Source organism: Haliotis rufescens, unplaced genomic scaffold (assembly GCF_023055435.1).
Source record: "Haliotis rufescens isolate VD_foot unplaced genomic scaffold, xgHalRufe1.0.p SCAF_25, whole genome shotgun sequence".
Classification (NCBI taxonomy): Eukaryota; Metazoa; Mollusca; class Gastropoda; order Lepetellida; family Haliotidae; genus Haliotis; species Haliotis rufescens.
The window spans coordinates 6,001,827-6,018,872 of record NW_025963946.1 but is presented as its reverse complement, the minus strand read 5'-3'; the positions used below and the strand labels follow the sequence as shown (position 1 = coordinate 6,018,872).

General features: G+C 39.6%; 1 protein-coding gene and 1 long non-coding RNA gene across 2 annotated transcripts; both read right to left on the bottom strand.

Annotated features, from left to right (window-relative positions):
- Window positions 1–254: 254 nt before the first annotated feature.
- Window positions 255–17,045, bottom strand: LOC125383644. Its single transcript, XR_007222853.1, has 3 exons — window positions 16,470–17,045; window positions 5,486–5,507; window positions 255–308 (listed from the first exon to the last, which is right to left on the bottom strand). It is a non-coding gene; the product is annotated as an uncharacterized LOC125383644 (long non-coding RNA).
- LOC124121865 lies at window positions 881–3,859 on the bottom strand. Its single transcript, XM_046484941.2, has 2 exons — window positions 3,827–3,859; window positions 881–2,209 (listed from the first exon to the last, which is right to left on the bottom strand). Exon 2 carries the CDS (start codon window positions 2,126–2,128, stop codon window positions 1,031–1,033), a length of 1,098 nt encoding a protein of 365 aa, XP_046340897.2. The 5' UTR covers window positions 2,129–2,209; window positions 3,827–3,859; the 3' UTR covers window positions 881–1,030.
- Window position 17,046: the final 1 nt, after the last annotated feature.

The window sequence follows — 17,046 nt, the reverse complement described above, 5'->3', positions numbered from 1 at the left end:
ACTATTATACCAGATAAAATGGTGCGTTGGGCTTGTGAGGTTGTGTAATGGACACCGTTTTACACGTATGCGTAATGCCACGTATACGCTAGGTACATACCACGCAATATTAGATTAATAACAAACACCAATTTATACATACTCCCAACTTACACGGCATGTTGTGTGTGCTTGTGTATGTGTCCTTCCTTGACATTGTACCGCCGTGACGTTGATTCAGGACACAGTTTGCACTGGAATATGCCATCAACTTTAGCCAGTAAACTCTTACATGTGCCGAGCTCTTTTGTGTGCCATATGTCTTCATTCTGTAGACAAAGGTAGAAAGTGTAAAATCAACAAGTTTTCAAAAGAAGTCCTATTTTTCTATTGCTTGAGACTCCCGGACACTGAGTGGTGTAAAGCCACTTACATTTATGAGTACTAAATGAAACATAACGCGTCGATATCCATTATCTTCGCCGTGCATTTATGAAAACCTGTAACCAACTGAAGGTAGGGTGCTACAATGTCTAGGTTACATGGCCACTGTAGATAATAATCGTAGATTAAACGAGACTTACCTGTAAGTTGAAGGTTGATATAGATTATATGAAATAATCACAAGTAGGAGGGATCACGTGAGATAGCGAGAGCGAACCAGGCGTCAGACTTTAAAGCGTTTGAAACCCTGTAAATAGCAGGGTGGGTAACTGTATAAGTTCGGGAGGGCACGTGATCCCTCCTACTTGTGATTATTTCATATAATCTATATCAACCTTCAACTTACAGGTAAGTCTCGTTTAATCTACGATTATATTTCAACCAATCACGACGTAGATCGTGATCACGTGAGATGTTTAAAGCACAGGTGTTTCAAACAAAGAACAAATGCTGAATATAAGCTGACAGCTAGTTTAATTATAATATGCAAATATGAACAAATGAAACGTCCAAATTGGCAATCTCAAACAACCACTTGCCAGTCTATGTACTTCTACTTCCAAGTCCTTGGAATGTGACGAGTCTCCATGATTATATGTTTAATAGTTCAGCTGTTGTCGAGGATGGCCAATGCGAACGTATTGTCAGTCACTGGTTTGTTGTAGAACTTGGAGAAAGTCGCAGAACTACTCCACCCTGCCGTTTTCAGTATAGTCTGAAGCGGCACAGAATGTCGTAACGCGGCACTAGTCGACGCCATTCTTGTACTGTGTGGCGTGAACGTATTCATGTCTATGCCACTCAACTGAAGCACCTGCTTGATCCAGCGTGACACGGTATCTTTACTTACAGCCTTATGCGGCTGTGTGTAGCTAATGAAAAGCTGATTCTCACCGTTCCGCATGGGAGCTGTTCTGACAAGGTATTCCTGTAATACCCTAACGATACACAGACTACTGTTCGGCGTGTATGCCGGCAGAGTGATCTCCGCCTGATGCGACCCAGGTCTCGACTGTTTGATCAGGCTACCAACTCTGAACTTACAACAACTACTGAACAAGCTAATATCTCTAACATCTAATAGATGAACAGTTTGCAGTCTCTGCCCTGACAATAGCGCAATCAAAGTCACAGTTTTAAGTGTCAAATCTTTCAACGACAGTTCCTTCAAAGGCATCAATGTTTTTAGATAACCTAGAACAACACTGGTATCCCACGTCACTGAGTTTCTGGGCAGTGAGGGGCGAGTCTGAAAAACTCCCTTCATGAAGCGGTTAATGAGTGGATGAGATCCAATGGTGACGTTATCTGCTGATATAACACAGGACAGAGCGGATCTGGCTGTGTTAAGTGCACTGTAACCAAGGTTGTGTAACTCATAGAGTTCCGTCAGAAAATCTAACACCTCGGTCACAGATGGACACAGCGTATCAATTTCCCTTTGATTACAAAACGCAACCCATCTCTTGATGTATGTGGAGTACTGGTCTCTAGTGGATTTGCGCCAGGATTGGAGGATAACACTGGCAGCTCTGTCCGAAACTCCTCTCCGTGTAAGAGATAGCCTGATAAGGGAAACACTGCAAGTTTCATTCTGTCGAGAGAGTGTCTCGCCTCCTTGTTGTGTGGAAGGCGTAGGATCTGAGAGACTGGTGGTAGTATGACTGGTGGATGGATGAGGAGTCTGAGGAGTCTGGAGAACCATGGTTGTGTGGGCCACACTGGGGCCACTAGTAGTCCTCTGGCTTGGTCTTCTTCCACTTTCTTTATCACTGCATTCAGGATGCTGAAAGGCGGGAAAGCGTAGAAGTGAGTCTTCCATGCAAACGTAAAAGAGTCAATGGCACATGCATCTGGGTCTGGCTTCCAAGAAGCATATTTTTCAAGTCTAGTATTAAGTCTTGAGGCAAACAAATCTATGTCAGGTTTCCCAAATACCCTACATATTTCACTGAACACTTCATCAACGATGTACCACTCAGTATTGTCTTTCATTATTCTAGATTCTCGATCCGCAATCACATTGTCTTTACCCGGAACATGGCACGCACTTAACCACAAGTCTCGCTGCAGACCCCATAGCCAAGTGTCTCTTGCGAGGCTGTCAAGTGGTGGTTTCTTACCACCCATGTTGTTGATATAACTGACGGCCGTGGTATTGTCAATCATTAGTTTCACATGACAGCTGGATTCTAGGGAACAGAATGTCCGCAGTGTCAAGAAGGCCGCAAGTAACTCAAGGTAGTTTATATGTTTAACGGTTTCATCACGTGACCACCGGCCGCCGGTGGACTGTTTCCCGCGGGCCCCACCCCACCCGGTGTCTGAAGCGTCTGAGGTCAGGGTAATTACCGGAGGTGCGACACTTATCGGCTTGCTACTTGTACACACATTATCTACCCACCATTGTAGATCAGCCGTTTGATCTGTGGTGACTTCTAATACCTTGTCAAAATTGCCTTTCGCGTTTCGAAGAGCGTGTGACTTGCCGTTGTCAAGGCCTAATCGAACTCCGGGAAAGCACGCTACCATGTAACCAATCACCTCGGCTAGTTCCCGGATCGAACACAACTGTTTCTTGAGTAATGCTTCACAGGCTTGTTTCACGAACTGAGCTTTAGATGGAACTCGAGAAACGGTCATTGATGACGAGTTGATGACAAAACCAAGAAAAGTGATTTCCTGTGTAGGTGACAGTACCGATTTTTCAGGGTGTAAAACAAAGCCTAGTTTGGTGAACAAGACAGCAGTTTCCGAAACAAACGTTGAACATTCTTTCTTATCATCACCAACGATGAACGAATCATCAATGTATCCGACATTAGTATGTCCCCGTGTTCTCAGAAATGAAAACGGCACTCTAAGTAATTTTGTGAAGTATCTAGGAGCACAACTAAGTCCGTTTGGCAGAACAGTAAACTGGTATAGCTGACCTTGCCAGAAGAATTTAAGGTATTTCTGATGATTTGGATGAACAGGCACAGTGTAGTAGACATCTTTCAAATCTATCGATGCCATGTAACAGTCCTTACGCACTAATGAGATAGCAGCTGTAAGGCTCTCCATCTTGAAATGGACATAGTCTACACTTCCATTTAGTTGCTTCAGATTCAGGATAAGTCTGTATGTCCCGTTTTTCTTAAGTCTAATGAAGATTGTGGATATGTATTCACCATGTTCACGACGTGATGGAACGATAACTCCCTTAGCTAAAAGTTTAGCGATTTCTCCACCTATGATGAAATGTTCTTGGGGTGAGAAGCTAATTTCTTTGGGAATATGCGACTGGACGGGCAACGAAGTAAAGTCTATCTATGTCTGAAGATAGTTCTTGCCAGCTCTGAACGTGAAATCGTAGTCTACCCGCAACAAATACATTGTTTGGTATATTGAAAGTGCTCACCTCTCTTGGGGTACCAGTTAGTGCCTCCCCCCTTCGAATTTCTTCTTGTGGAAGGGGCGACTCCTGTCTAAAAAAACCCTTCCTCTCACCGGGTTGCCATGGTTACGGCTGGTTGCATAAGAGGGAGTCTTGTATGCAGTAAACGGCTTGTGGTAGGGCGCCGGGCGCTGCTGACTGTAGGTGAGTTGTTGAGCCAATCTGTTGGTCATACTCATTGACTTGATCGTTTCCGCCAAGTTGTCTCCAAACAGCAGGGTAGACATAGGCGTCTGAGGTGAACACAACTGCTGGAATTGCTTATTGAGATGTGGTCTGATCATTTCCCGTCGGCGGTAGTTTAGCTCTGTGTTCACGTGAGCGAGCAGACTAATGGCATCAGTGGCCTGTTTCGCCAGTTGTTTGATGTCTAATTGCTGCACTGACATTTCCTTGTTCTTAACTTTTAGCAGGTCGCTGGCCAGGTGTAGCAATGGCACAGCTGCCCTAAGGACAGGAGCTTGGAGTTTCTGCATCTTTATGTCATTTGACCGTTCTTGTGATTTGAGCTTAGTCCAGATTTCTGGGTTGACTTTGCTCGTTTTCACCAACTCACAGTTGTGGGGAGACTTGTAAACTGAAAGTTTCTCTTTCAACTTTTCGTCAGGCATTTTCTTGAACATCATATTGTTCATTGCCTCTGCCAACTTTGGTTGTATAGGTGGGCCTAAGAGATCTTCGTTGGTATAATCCTGAAGCAGGGAGTCTAAGATATCACTACTTTCATCCATTTGCGTGGAGTCATCCGCTGTTCCCAGAGCACCTGCAGCCTCTTCAGCTGCCACCGCGCTAGAGTCGGCATCATCAAAGAGGTCTTCCATGGCGCCGTTCCCGCCACAGTCAGACAGCTCGTCGCTGGACTAATGGCCCATGGCGCTCCCCCCCTCCCCTCTTTCATCATATGGAGGACGGGTCACAGTTGCACTAGCAAGGCTGAGGGGTGGTGTCTGATTCACAAATGAAGCCATAGTGTCTCCAAGTTTGGAAATAGATGATGTCATACTGGATATCAGCTGCTGAGTGTTCATATTCTGTTGCATGACTTGGGCTAGAAGCCAGTCTTGACTCTCATTAGAGGGTGTAGTCGGGGACTTGCCGTTGGAGGCCTGGTTATCTGCCGAGTTACTAACCTCTTTGGCTTGTTTGGAACTGGATTTGGGTTGTTCCTTAGATGCCAGGGAGCGCATTTTAGCGCTTTTAGGACGTGGCTTTTGACATCCTTCTCCACCTTTAGATGATGAAGCATTCATGTCATCCAAGATTTTGCCGAGTACATCATTAGCTCTGGGAGAGTGCTCCGCTGATTGCAGCATAGCGTCCGCCATCTTGGCTGGTACCCCCGTGGGGCTGTTGTTGATCACCTGTTCTGTTCTTGGTAAAGAACAGATGGATGTTGATGACCACTCAAACGGTAATTGTACACGCTGAGAGTAGATATTCCAGCTCAAACGGTAATTGTACACACTTTGAGCTAAAGGGCATAGATTAAGTCACTGAATTGTCAGAGCATAATCACCCTTGTCTTCTTCCTGCAAGGTTCGTTAACGCACTGACGCCTGGTTCGCTCTCGCTATCTCACGTGATCACGATCTACGTCGTGATTGGTTGAAATATAATACTCACGTTTGTTTCACAACGTCCATGCCTGGAAGAAATAAAATAATGACAATATATAAACATTTGAAGAAATGTGTACAACCATTAGAATCCTTAAATTTATGTTAACACTGTTACCAGTTTTTAGCACAAGGTGTAGGCAGTTTAAACTAGAACCAATGTCTTTATAACTAGGAATATATGCTCTTGGTTTATGTATATCACAATTCCATTAACGAGTTTCAGCCATCTCTTTCTATAACCTTATATAGTACGAACAATATAGTTAACATATACCATTACTTTCTTATTTGTGTGTTAGTGAGTGAATGAGTGCGTGCGTTCGTGTGTTCGTGTGTTCGTGTGTACGTGTGTGTGTCTATGCAAACGTCTCAATTGAAATAGCCTGAAAACTTAGTGGCACATCTGTGAAGCTCACATGTTTCGCATAGAAAAGGTTTAATATACGGGTTTGAAATATTATAAATATTATTATCTCTTTCCTTTACCATTTAGGCATAAAATAACTTTAAAACAGTCGCTCTATACCCCCTTTTAGAAACTATATTGCTTCCCTTTACTACATGGGGTTGTCTATGCAAACGTTCTTATGGACATAGCCTGAAAACTAAGTGGCACATCTGGGAGCCTCGCATTTTTCGCATCGAAGTAGTTTAAAATACGTATTTGAAATACTATTTTCTCCTTCCTTAACTGTTTAGGCATAAATAACGTAAATGTATTCGCTCTACACCCCGTTTGGAACGCTAAAATACGGGTTTAAAATAGTATTAGTTCTTTTCACATTCATTTAGGCATCAAATAACTTAAAAAGAGTTGTTTAAAAACGCACTTTGGGAAGATATATGGCTTCGCTTTGACACGATCATCGATCCCGATTGCGTGAAGAGATGCGCATCATATTAAATACTGGATTGTCTGGTCCAGACTCGATTATTTACAGACCGCCGTCAAATAGCTCGAATATTGCTGAGTGCAGCGTTAAACAACCAAACAACCAACCAACCCAACCAACACGAGGGGCTGTCTATGCAAACGTCCCTTTGGAAATGCCCTGAAAACGTAGTGGCACATCTGGGAGCCTCGCATTTCTTGCATGCAAATAGTTTACAATACGTGTTTGAAATACAATGTTCACCTTCCTTAACTAGTTAGGCATAAAAAAACGTAAACGGAATCGTTCTGTGTCCCGTTTGGAAAACTATATTTAAAATACTATTTTCTCCTTCCTTAACTATTTAGGTATAAACAAACGTAAAAGGAGTCTCTCAATACCCCCTTTGGAACACTATATGGCTTTCCTTTAACACGGGGGAGATTATCTACACAACATCCCTTTGGAAATAGCCTGAAAACTTAGTGGCAAATCCAGGAGCATGGAAATAGTTTCAAATGCGGGTATGCAGCATTATTATCTCCTTCCTTCCATAAGAATGTTTAATGACATAACAAAACAAAACATAACATAACATAACATAACATAACATAACATAACATAACATAACATAACATAACATAACATAACATAACATGAGAAAAAGTAATATTCAAATGAATGTATTTTACATAAAAAGAACAATAGATACTCATTTCCACTGCGCATATGATAAAGACTAAACCTAAACGCCCTTCACCCTACCGTCATTCAATACGTATTGTCCCCGACATGAAAGATACGTGGAGTGCTCTTCTTTATGAAATTTTAATATTTTACGTTTCACATGCGAGCACATACTAATCGAAAACCATTTGAAACCCATTAAACAAAACTCTGGACATATTATACCCGCAAACATGGAGAAAAGAAACGCCTCTATTTTAATAAATTACTAAAAACTAACACGTGACAATGTACATGTTTCCCAAAGTGGCATTTTGAAAGCTAATCCTGCTTCCTTTCAACGTTGCACGAAAACTTAAAAAAATAGTACGTACCTTGCAAGAAATATTTTTTTGGACATGATCCAGTCTTGAAAGTTACATAGCCCTGTTTGTGAGTTCTCAGCGCTCTGTAAATATCTGAGTCTTATTGAGAGTCTGTTGTGAGATGCCCTGGGTGTGTTAAAGGCTGACCACGGCCTAAGTTTCAAAAATCTGTAGCTAGCTGGTGTTAGCACTTTTATCATGAGGCAGGATGTTCCTTGTTTATATGTATCAGTTAGCCCTGTCAACTTCATGAACCTCATTCTTACAGAATGTCAACCGCATGCCCCATTCTGGGTTTCAGGTAGTATGTGCTTATCTTTTAGGATCTCACAGAAGCACTAAATGTGTTATCCAGTTATTGCTGTGACATCTCTAACTCCCTAGAAACTCCTCTGGGATCTGGAACTTGCCACAGAATGTATCACGTCACAATAAACAAACAAGTCCCCTAACAGACCCTAAAAGGAAAGAGTCTAGAGAGTCTTGACTTCTTGTTTCCAAAAATGAAGATATTCATTCTGGATTAAGAAAGGGCTACCGAACATCAAGTAATGTATTTGTTCATAAAATATTTATTTAATAGTTTTAACAAAAAGTAAAAAGAAAAATGTATACACTTCCTTTGTAGACTTTCAAAAGGCCTCTGATTCAGTTGACAGAGCACTACCCCTAACAAAGCTATTTCACATAAAATGTCAGGAAATAGTTCTTATAAAGTGAAAATTGACGGGGCATTTCACAATCCTTTAAATCCAACATCGGCATAAGACATGGGTGCATTTTGTCTCCCAGATTATTTAATATATTCCACAATGATCGTCCACCACATATCAAACAAGAAAATAACAAAATAACACTTAATGCTTTAAACATTTGTCATTTGTTGTTTGCCGATGACTTTGTACTTTTTGCCACTTCCAAAAATTCTGCACGAGTTATTTGATGGTCTAAGAGTATTTCGTGTAACAAATAACCTAAAGATTAAAGGTGAAAAAACAAATGTTGCAGTGTTTGGCAAATCAAGTAAAATAGAAGAAACGAATACTTGGACCTTGGTTGGTGCAAAAATTCTAGTTATGGATAGATATAATTATTTATGAATAACATTTGAAGCAAATGATAAACTTAATAATAGCGCCAAACCTCCCTTGAAATAGGGTCTAGGTACTACCATAAGCTTCAGTCTACCAATAATCTACCCAAATCTGGGGTATAGACGCAACACCCCTAGTCTGAACAACTTTGATTAATTAATCCCCGAGAAACTGCGGCGCCGATGTTGTATATCCATGTTAGGTGTCAACAAAACAACACACAATTGGGCAAGGCGAGCAGAACTAGGATTCTATACTCTTATGTACACAGTACTAATATAAATTACGAATTGCTATCACTATGATGGTTCTTCAACATAGTGAAATTCTGCTTTACCCACTAGGCTCCCCGACCGCCCCGTTCCATGTGATAGGAAAGCCCGAAGTGAAGCAGGTGTCAGACGTTAACCACTTCGGTGAAACCCACGAGCACGGTTGTCGTACTGACCAAATCTAGAAACATAATCGGGGCGAACCGGGATTCGAACCCACGATCATAGATTTCTGGCGTGCCCAAGGGACGCGCTTTTCTGCACAGCGAATTGCTGCGCCTCAGACGACTCGGCCAACCGTGCCCCAAAAGGTGCAAGAAAAAACTGAGGACATTCAGGACAGTTAAAAATGAAATAAGATTAGAATCATATTTCAGTCACTGTAAAATAAGAAAATATCGAGTGCACTTTTCTAAACTAGGAGTAAGTAACCATAAATTAACTATAGAACTTGGAAGACATACAAAGCCACCCACCCCACTACATCAGAAACTATGCTCTACATGTTCAACCATTAATGAGGAAAGACACTACCTACTTTATTGTATCAAACACACGAAAGAAATAAATATACTCTTTGGAAAAGTATCCACACAAAATGTAAATGTCCACAATAATGAAAACATATTATTTCACCACATCCTCTCAAATATTTAGCCATCAACATCAATTGCATATGTTTCAAATGGATGGTGTCGAGCAATAGATTCCCGTGGATCAACCTATGACATTTTATGTATAATATCATCAAATCTGTACTGTTGATATTTTCTATGCATTAAATTATTTCTTTGTGTTTTCAGGTATGTATGTCTGTCTGTATATGTGTATGTATGAATTATGATGTGTTTTTTTCGGGAATGGATTGTTTTCTGCAATAAATATCCTTTCCAGATACAAATAAATCAGACATAATCCTATTGTACCTATGCTGTCATACAGATCATGAAACAAATATATCCATTACAGTCCCTTCCAAGCCTATGATATTTGGCAAGTCAAGATTACTGCAGTATCAGGGTCTGTACAAATCTGCTGAAATCACAGGCCTTGTAATCATCAGTTAATCTCCAGCTGGCATTAGTGACACCACACCAAGACCTCCTGCTCCTGCTCTTCCCCTGCCACTCGAGCTCTGGCCAGACATGTGTGATGACATTGGAGACCTGGTGACATATACAACCTTACCAAGCTCCGACTGAGTCTTCACAGCCTGGAAATTGAGAGGGGGAGATACTCCAACACCCCAGTTGAAAATAGGTTCTGTCCGCACTGTGACTGCCATTCCGTAGAGGATGAAGAACACTTCCTGCTTTCATGCCCACTATATACAGACCTTAGGAGAAATCTGATGGCACTGGTAGAAATAGGCGACCCTTCCCAGACCGATAAAACAAACCTCTTAAAACACTTTATGAATCCACCAAAAGAATGGTCAAGTCTTGTTGCCCGGACTATATACCACATGTACAAGCTGAGGCCATAAGAAAATTCTATTATATTCGATCCAATTAAGTGAAATAACCAGCAATAACCTAATATACATAAATGTTTATATGATGTAAATGAAATAATGCCTCTATACAAAATGTACATCATATATACATATACCTGTCATATCTATAATTATATACATGTTCATATGTACATAGTCTGTACCCTGCCCTATGAGGGTGTTCAGTACAATAAATTCTATTCTATTCTATACAACCTTTGTATTTTTTTTAGTTGTTTAATTGGTTGGCATTTCTGGTTAAAAATTAATAGGAACATTCACAAGTTGGCTTAAAGTATTGTCCACTCAAGTTGCCTCCTAGACATGTTCGGGACACGTTATGTGAAGAACATTTTCGATGTACTGCTCTTTGAAAACTTTGCAGTCAGAAGAAATGTCTCTGTCTTAGTACTTCTAATAAAAACGTATATTCTGTCATACAACAATCAAGTCTCGTTAATCCGACAATCGGCTTTATCCGACACTAATGATGGGAACCTATTTAGACCCGTTAATCCGACAGTCTAGCACTCCGACTCCGACACACCTAATTTGCAACGAATTACCGAAATCACTCATTAATCAGTCTCGTTAATCCGACACAGTCATCAGCGTACTCCGTGGTCATCTGCCCTTTACTTCTATTTTAAGTGAAAGAATTAATAATTATCTAGAAAATAATAATTTGTTATCAGAATCACAAGGATGATTTCGATACGGATATTCTACTGTTGATAACATGTTCGTATTGCACTCCCTCATTGAATACCTCAAGACACACAAAAAGAAACTGTATTGTACATTTATAGACTTCTCTAAGGCCTTCGAAAACGTTTGGTGCTTTGGGCTATGGCAAAAATTAATAAAAACAAATGTACAAGGTAAACGTTTCGAGCTCATATTTAACATGTATCAAGGCATAAAGTCGTGTGAAGATTCATCGTTTTTCTCTAGTAATATCGGAGTAAGACAGGGGGAAAATCTATCGCCAATCCTGTGTGCTCTGTACCTAAATGACCTTGAAGAATATCTACAACAGGAAATACGTAAAGGTATTGATGTTATATCGGAAGATGAAGTAGTTAGAATCTGTAAAAATATTATTGTTTTGCAATATGCAGATGATACTATTAGACTTGCAGATAACCCCTGTGACCTAAGAGAAAAATAATATGAATGTTTTATTATGAATATTGAAAACAATGGAAGCTGAGTATTAATATTGATAAAACTAAGGTGGTTGTATTTGGATCAAGAAAGTACAATAATGTGTTTAGGATAGGCGATAATGTTGTTGAAGTAGTAGATCACTATAAGTACTTGGGTCTGGTTTTTAAACGAACTTGAAATTCCCTAGCAGCCAAGATGTCGTTAGTAGCTCAAGCTAGAAAAGCTAAGCACTTAATATATATTAGAATACGTAATCTTGACTTGCCAATAGACTGCCAGCTATTATTATTTGATCAAACAATCGTGCCTATATTAACATATGGTTCCGAAATTTGGGGATTTGATAAACTAGATATGATAGAAAAGGTTTACACAGATTTCTTAATATATATACTAAGGGTAAAAAAAGCACACCCCACTATTTTTTATATGGAGAGCTGGGAAGAACCCCTATTACGGATTTAATTAAACAAAGAATGTTGACATATTGGTCTAAGATAACTTATAATAAACCAACGTGTACTGTTATGTATAGTTTTGCAGACTGCTGTAACCATAAATATGTTAAAGGACTATTTGATAGATTAGGCCTTAGTTTTATACGGACCTAACAATTCATGCCAAATATAAACGGATTAAATCAGTGTAGCCAGACGTGGACAAGTTATGTAAACAACTCTCCCAAGGCAGTATTTTACCGAATATTTAAACATAAACTCCAGTTAGAAAATCATCTGCTGTCGCTACCCTGAAGACTCGGTATCCCGATTACTAAAATAAGATCCACAAACCATAGATTACCAATAGAAATGGGGCGATGGGAAAATATACCGCGGGAAGACAGAATTTGTAGTCACTGTAATAAACATGACTTAGCTGACGAATATCACTATCTACTAATATATCCTTTTCTGCATAACTTGCGTAAGTTATATCTTCAAAAGAAGTATTTTACAAGACCTTGTGCGATACCACTTGATATGTTACTCAATACTGAAAGTTTATCAGAACAAAGAAAACTAGCACAGTTTGTAAAAGAAATCCTCAAAATGCTTAATTAAATGTATGAGTTTGTTGCAGTTAAACGTATAGTCTCCTGCCTCGTGTCACCATATACGAAATATACGTTTGTTGTTGTTGCCCGCGAGTACACTGCCTTGTGTTTTGATGCGAGACGAGTCGGCGAGAAGCTGCATATTTCAACGGCTGCAGAGATAAACTTGCTCAACAATAAACAATTACTGCTTTAAATAAACAAAACAGGAATAATCACATGCCTAGATTACCTCAATCTCATAAAATCGGATTCAAGTTCTCGCTACCACTGAGGACATCCCATTACAAGTATAGTGCAAACAGAATCTTTAGATTTTGCAGAAATATTGAATAACTTTGAAATCGTTGTCGGATTTTTCGAGAGATTTCTGGACATTAGACACTTAAGCTCTCTCAACTGCCCACGACTGACAGTGAGAGTGTGCGTGTTTGGGGAGAGGCAGTAGCGTCAGTAAATGATCCTGTCAGACACTTTCAGCGGCCTGTCAGTGATGGGTGATAGCAATCTTTACGTGTGTTGTGAATTTCCAGGCAATTATAGCTCTACAGATTTGTTTAGTCCCTGAAAATGAAGAGAGTTTTATTATTAATATATTTCATAACTAATATTTAACAACTGTTTATATCTGTAAAATATGTTAATTTCAGAGACAAGATGTTCGTCTAAGACATATCATGTCGTAAAAGTTACGGTTTGTGGCTGTTTTAGTTTTGAGGCACACTCACCAAGAAAGGGTGATGACCAACAGTAACACACCCCGAGACACAAACCAATTTCAGATGTGAAACGCAGAGATTGTATAAGAAGATATGAAGATAAGATGGAGTAAAAGATATAGCAGAATCACTGCAAACCCCTCACCCCGACTCCTCACCTCCAACCCCCACCAGAGGGAAGCAATACAGTTTTCACCAGGTGGTATAGAGCGACTCTTTTTACGTTAGTTTATGCATGAAAGATTAAGGAATCAGAAAATATTATTTCAAAAACGTACTTAAAACAATTTCCATTCGAAAAAGCTAGGCTCCCAGATGTGCCACTATGTTTTCAGGCTATAGTTTCCAAAAGGGGGTATCGAGCGACTGTTTTAAAGTTATTTAATGCCTAAATGGTTAAGGAAAGAGATAATAATATTTCAAACCCGTATTTTAAACTATTTCCATGCGAAACATGCGAGGCTCCCAGATGTGCCACTAAGTTTTCAGGCTTTTACGATGGGGACGTTTGTATAGAGGGCCCCCTGTGGTAAAGGGAAGCTATATAGTTTTCACCAGGTGGTATAGATCGACTGTTTTAAAGTTATTTAATGCCTAAATGGTTAAGGAAAGAGATAATAATATTTCAAACCCGTATTTTAAACTATTTCCATGCGAAAAATGCGAGGCTCCCAGATGTGCCACTAAGTTTTCAGGCTATTTCCATTCGGACGTTTGTATAGACAACCCCCCGTGGTAAAGGGAAGCTATATAGTTTTCACCAGGTGGTATAGAGCGACTGTTTTAAAGTTATTTAATGCCTAAATGGTTAAGGAAAGAGATAATAATATTTCAAACCCGTATTTTAAACTATTTCCATACGAAAAATGCGAGGCTCCCAGATGTGCCACTAAGTTTTCAGGCTATTTCCATTCGGACGTTTGTATAGACAACCCCCCGTGGTAAAGGGAAGCTATATAGTTTTCACCAGGTGGTATAGAGCGACTGTTTTAAAGTTATTTAATGCCTAAATGGTTAAGGAAAGAGATAATAATAATTCAAACCCGTATTTTAAACTATTTCCATGAGAAAAATGCGAGGCTCCCAGATGTGCCACTAAGTTTTCAGGCTATATCCATAGGGACGTTTGTATAGACGACCCCTTGTAGTAAAGGGAAGCTATATAGTTTCCAAGAAAGGATATAGAGCGACTGTTTTAAAGTTATTTAATGCCTAAATGGTTAAGGAAAGAGATAATAATATTTCAAACCCGTATTTTAAACTATTTCCATACGAAAAATGCGAGGCTCCCAGATGTGCCACTAAGTTTTCAGGCTATTTCCATTCGGACGTTTGTATAGACAACCCCCCGTGGTAAAGGGAAGCTATATAGTTTTCACCAGGTGGTATAGAGCGACTGTTTTAAAGTTATTTAATGCCTAAATGGTTAAGGAAAGAGATAATAATAATTCAAACCCGTATTTTAAACTATTTCCATGAGAAAAATGCGAGGCTCCCAGATGTGCCACTAAGTTTTCAGGCTATATCCATAGGGACGTTTGTATAGACGACCCCTTGTAGTAAAGGGAAGCTATATAGTTTCCAAGAAAGGATATAGAGCGACTGTTTTAAAGTTATTTAATGCCTAAATGGTTAAGGAAAGAGATAATAATATTTCAAACCCGTATTTTAAACTATTTCCATGCGAAAAATGCGAGGCTCCCAGATGTGCCACTAAGTTTTCAGGCTATTTCCATTCGGACGTTTGTAGACGACCCCCTGTGTTAAAGAGAAGCGATATAGTTTCCGAGACAGGATATAGAGCTACACCTTTTACTTCATTTTATGCCTAAATGGTGAAGTAAAGATATAATAATATTTTAAACCCGTATATTAAACTATTTCCATGCGAAAAATGCGAGGCTCCCAGATGTGCCACTAAGTTTTCAGGCTTTTTCCATAGGGACGTTTGCATAGACAACGCCCTGTGTTAAAGAGAAGCAATATTGTTTCCAAATGGAGGTATAGAGGGTCTGTTTTAGAGTTATTTTATGCCTCAGTTGTTCAGAAAAGAGAAAATAATATTTCAAACACTTTTTTCAAACTATTTCCATGCGAAACATGCGAGGCTCCCAGATGTGCCACTAAGTTTTCAGGCTAATTCCATTCGGACGTTTGTAATAGACGACCCTCTGTGTTAAAGGGAAGCTATAAAGTTTCCAAAAGGGGATATAGAGCGACTGTTTTCAAGTTATTGTATGCCTAAATGGTTAAGGAAAGAGATAATAATATTTCAAACCCGTATTTTAAACTATTTCCATGCGAAAAATGCGAGGCTCCCAGATGTGCCACTAAGTCTTCAGGCTATTTCCATACGGACGTTTCCATAGACAACCCCTAGTGGTAAAGGGAAGCAATATAGTTTCCAAAAGGGGGTATAGAGCGACTGTTTTAAAGTTATTTTATGCCTAAATTGTTTAGGAAAGAGATAATAATATTTCAAACAAGTATTTTAAACTATTTCCATGCGAAACATGCGAGGCTCCCAGATGTGCCACTAAGTTTTCAGGCTCTTTTCCAATGGGACGTTTGTATAGACGACCCCCTGTGTTAAAGGGAAGCTATATAGTTTCCGAGACAGGATATAGAGCTACTCCTTTTACCTCATTTTATGCCTAAATGTTTAAGTAAAAAGATAATAATATTTCAAACCTGTATTTGAAACTATTTCCATGCGATTCATGCGAGGCTTCCAGATGTGCTACGAAATTTTCAGGCTATTTCCATAGTGACGTTTGGATAGAGAAAACCCTATGTTAAAGGGAAGACATATAGTTCCCGAGTGAGTGAGTTAAAAGTTAACGAGAGAGGTTGTAGATCGAAATGATTTACCAACAATTTTACAGGTTGGGAGTTATGCAGAAGAAGCATATGATGTGACTGTAATTCCCTTGACTTTACTACTAAGATAATCTAGTTTACCCTTTCTTTACCAATGTGTTGTATTTAACTTAGATTTTATGGTAATGTTGCAGCCATGTTTCTTATTTCGTTTCCGATGAAACTTTGATCATTGGTAACATTACATAACATTTGCAAAGGACGGGCATACAAAAGAACTACACAAAGGTCAAACTACTGATCATATGAATCATATTATATATAGTAGCTTCACGCGATGTATGCTCAGTTGCTTTATAAGATTATTTGATGAGAAACAAATGCATTATAACACAAGAACATACTGATATATATCTTTACTATCTATATGGCTACTTTACCTATTTGACACGCTTGATGATAAAATAGTTGGAACTAATTGAAGATGATATTGTATAATATAAATGCATTCCCAGCCGGAAGTAAAGAACGTGTCGTCTGTTACAAACAGCTTGCAGATTAATTATCCAGCCGTCCTCGTCTTTATCAGTTAGGAGGTGGGAGATTTGTTCATGTGAACCTTCACTGAAGGGATTTGTTCCGGGGCCGCGCTGCAGTTTATTTGGAGATGTCGTATCAGATTACAAAAGTGCTGTCATCATTTGGCCTTGACGTGTTGACGGGAGAATGGCGTTGAGCAGGCGGCGGAGAGGGGTTCTTATTTAAGATGACCCAGACTGGAGAAATAGAATAAAAACGCATAATTGAATTCAATAGAAAAACACTGGAACATGCATGCTGAAACAGAACAGTGAACTAAAATGTACCTAAATATAGGTGGCTGGAGGGGTTGGTGCAGCGTTCGAAATACCTGCCTGCCCGACCGTCCGAGACTGGTTGATTTTAACCCGTACTGTCAGATTTTCAAATCCCCCTGCCCGACGGTCGGGTTTTATTTTATAGGTGAAAATATTCTAA

Bases quoted from the DNA above. Each gene is read 5' to 3' on its own strand.
- LOC124121865 (XM_046484941.2), bottom strand. From the start codon at position 2,128: ATGGTTCTCCAGACTCCTCAGACTCCTCATCCATCCACCAGTCATACT.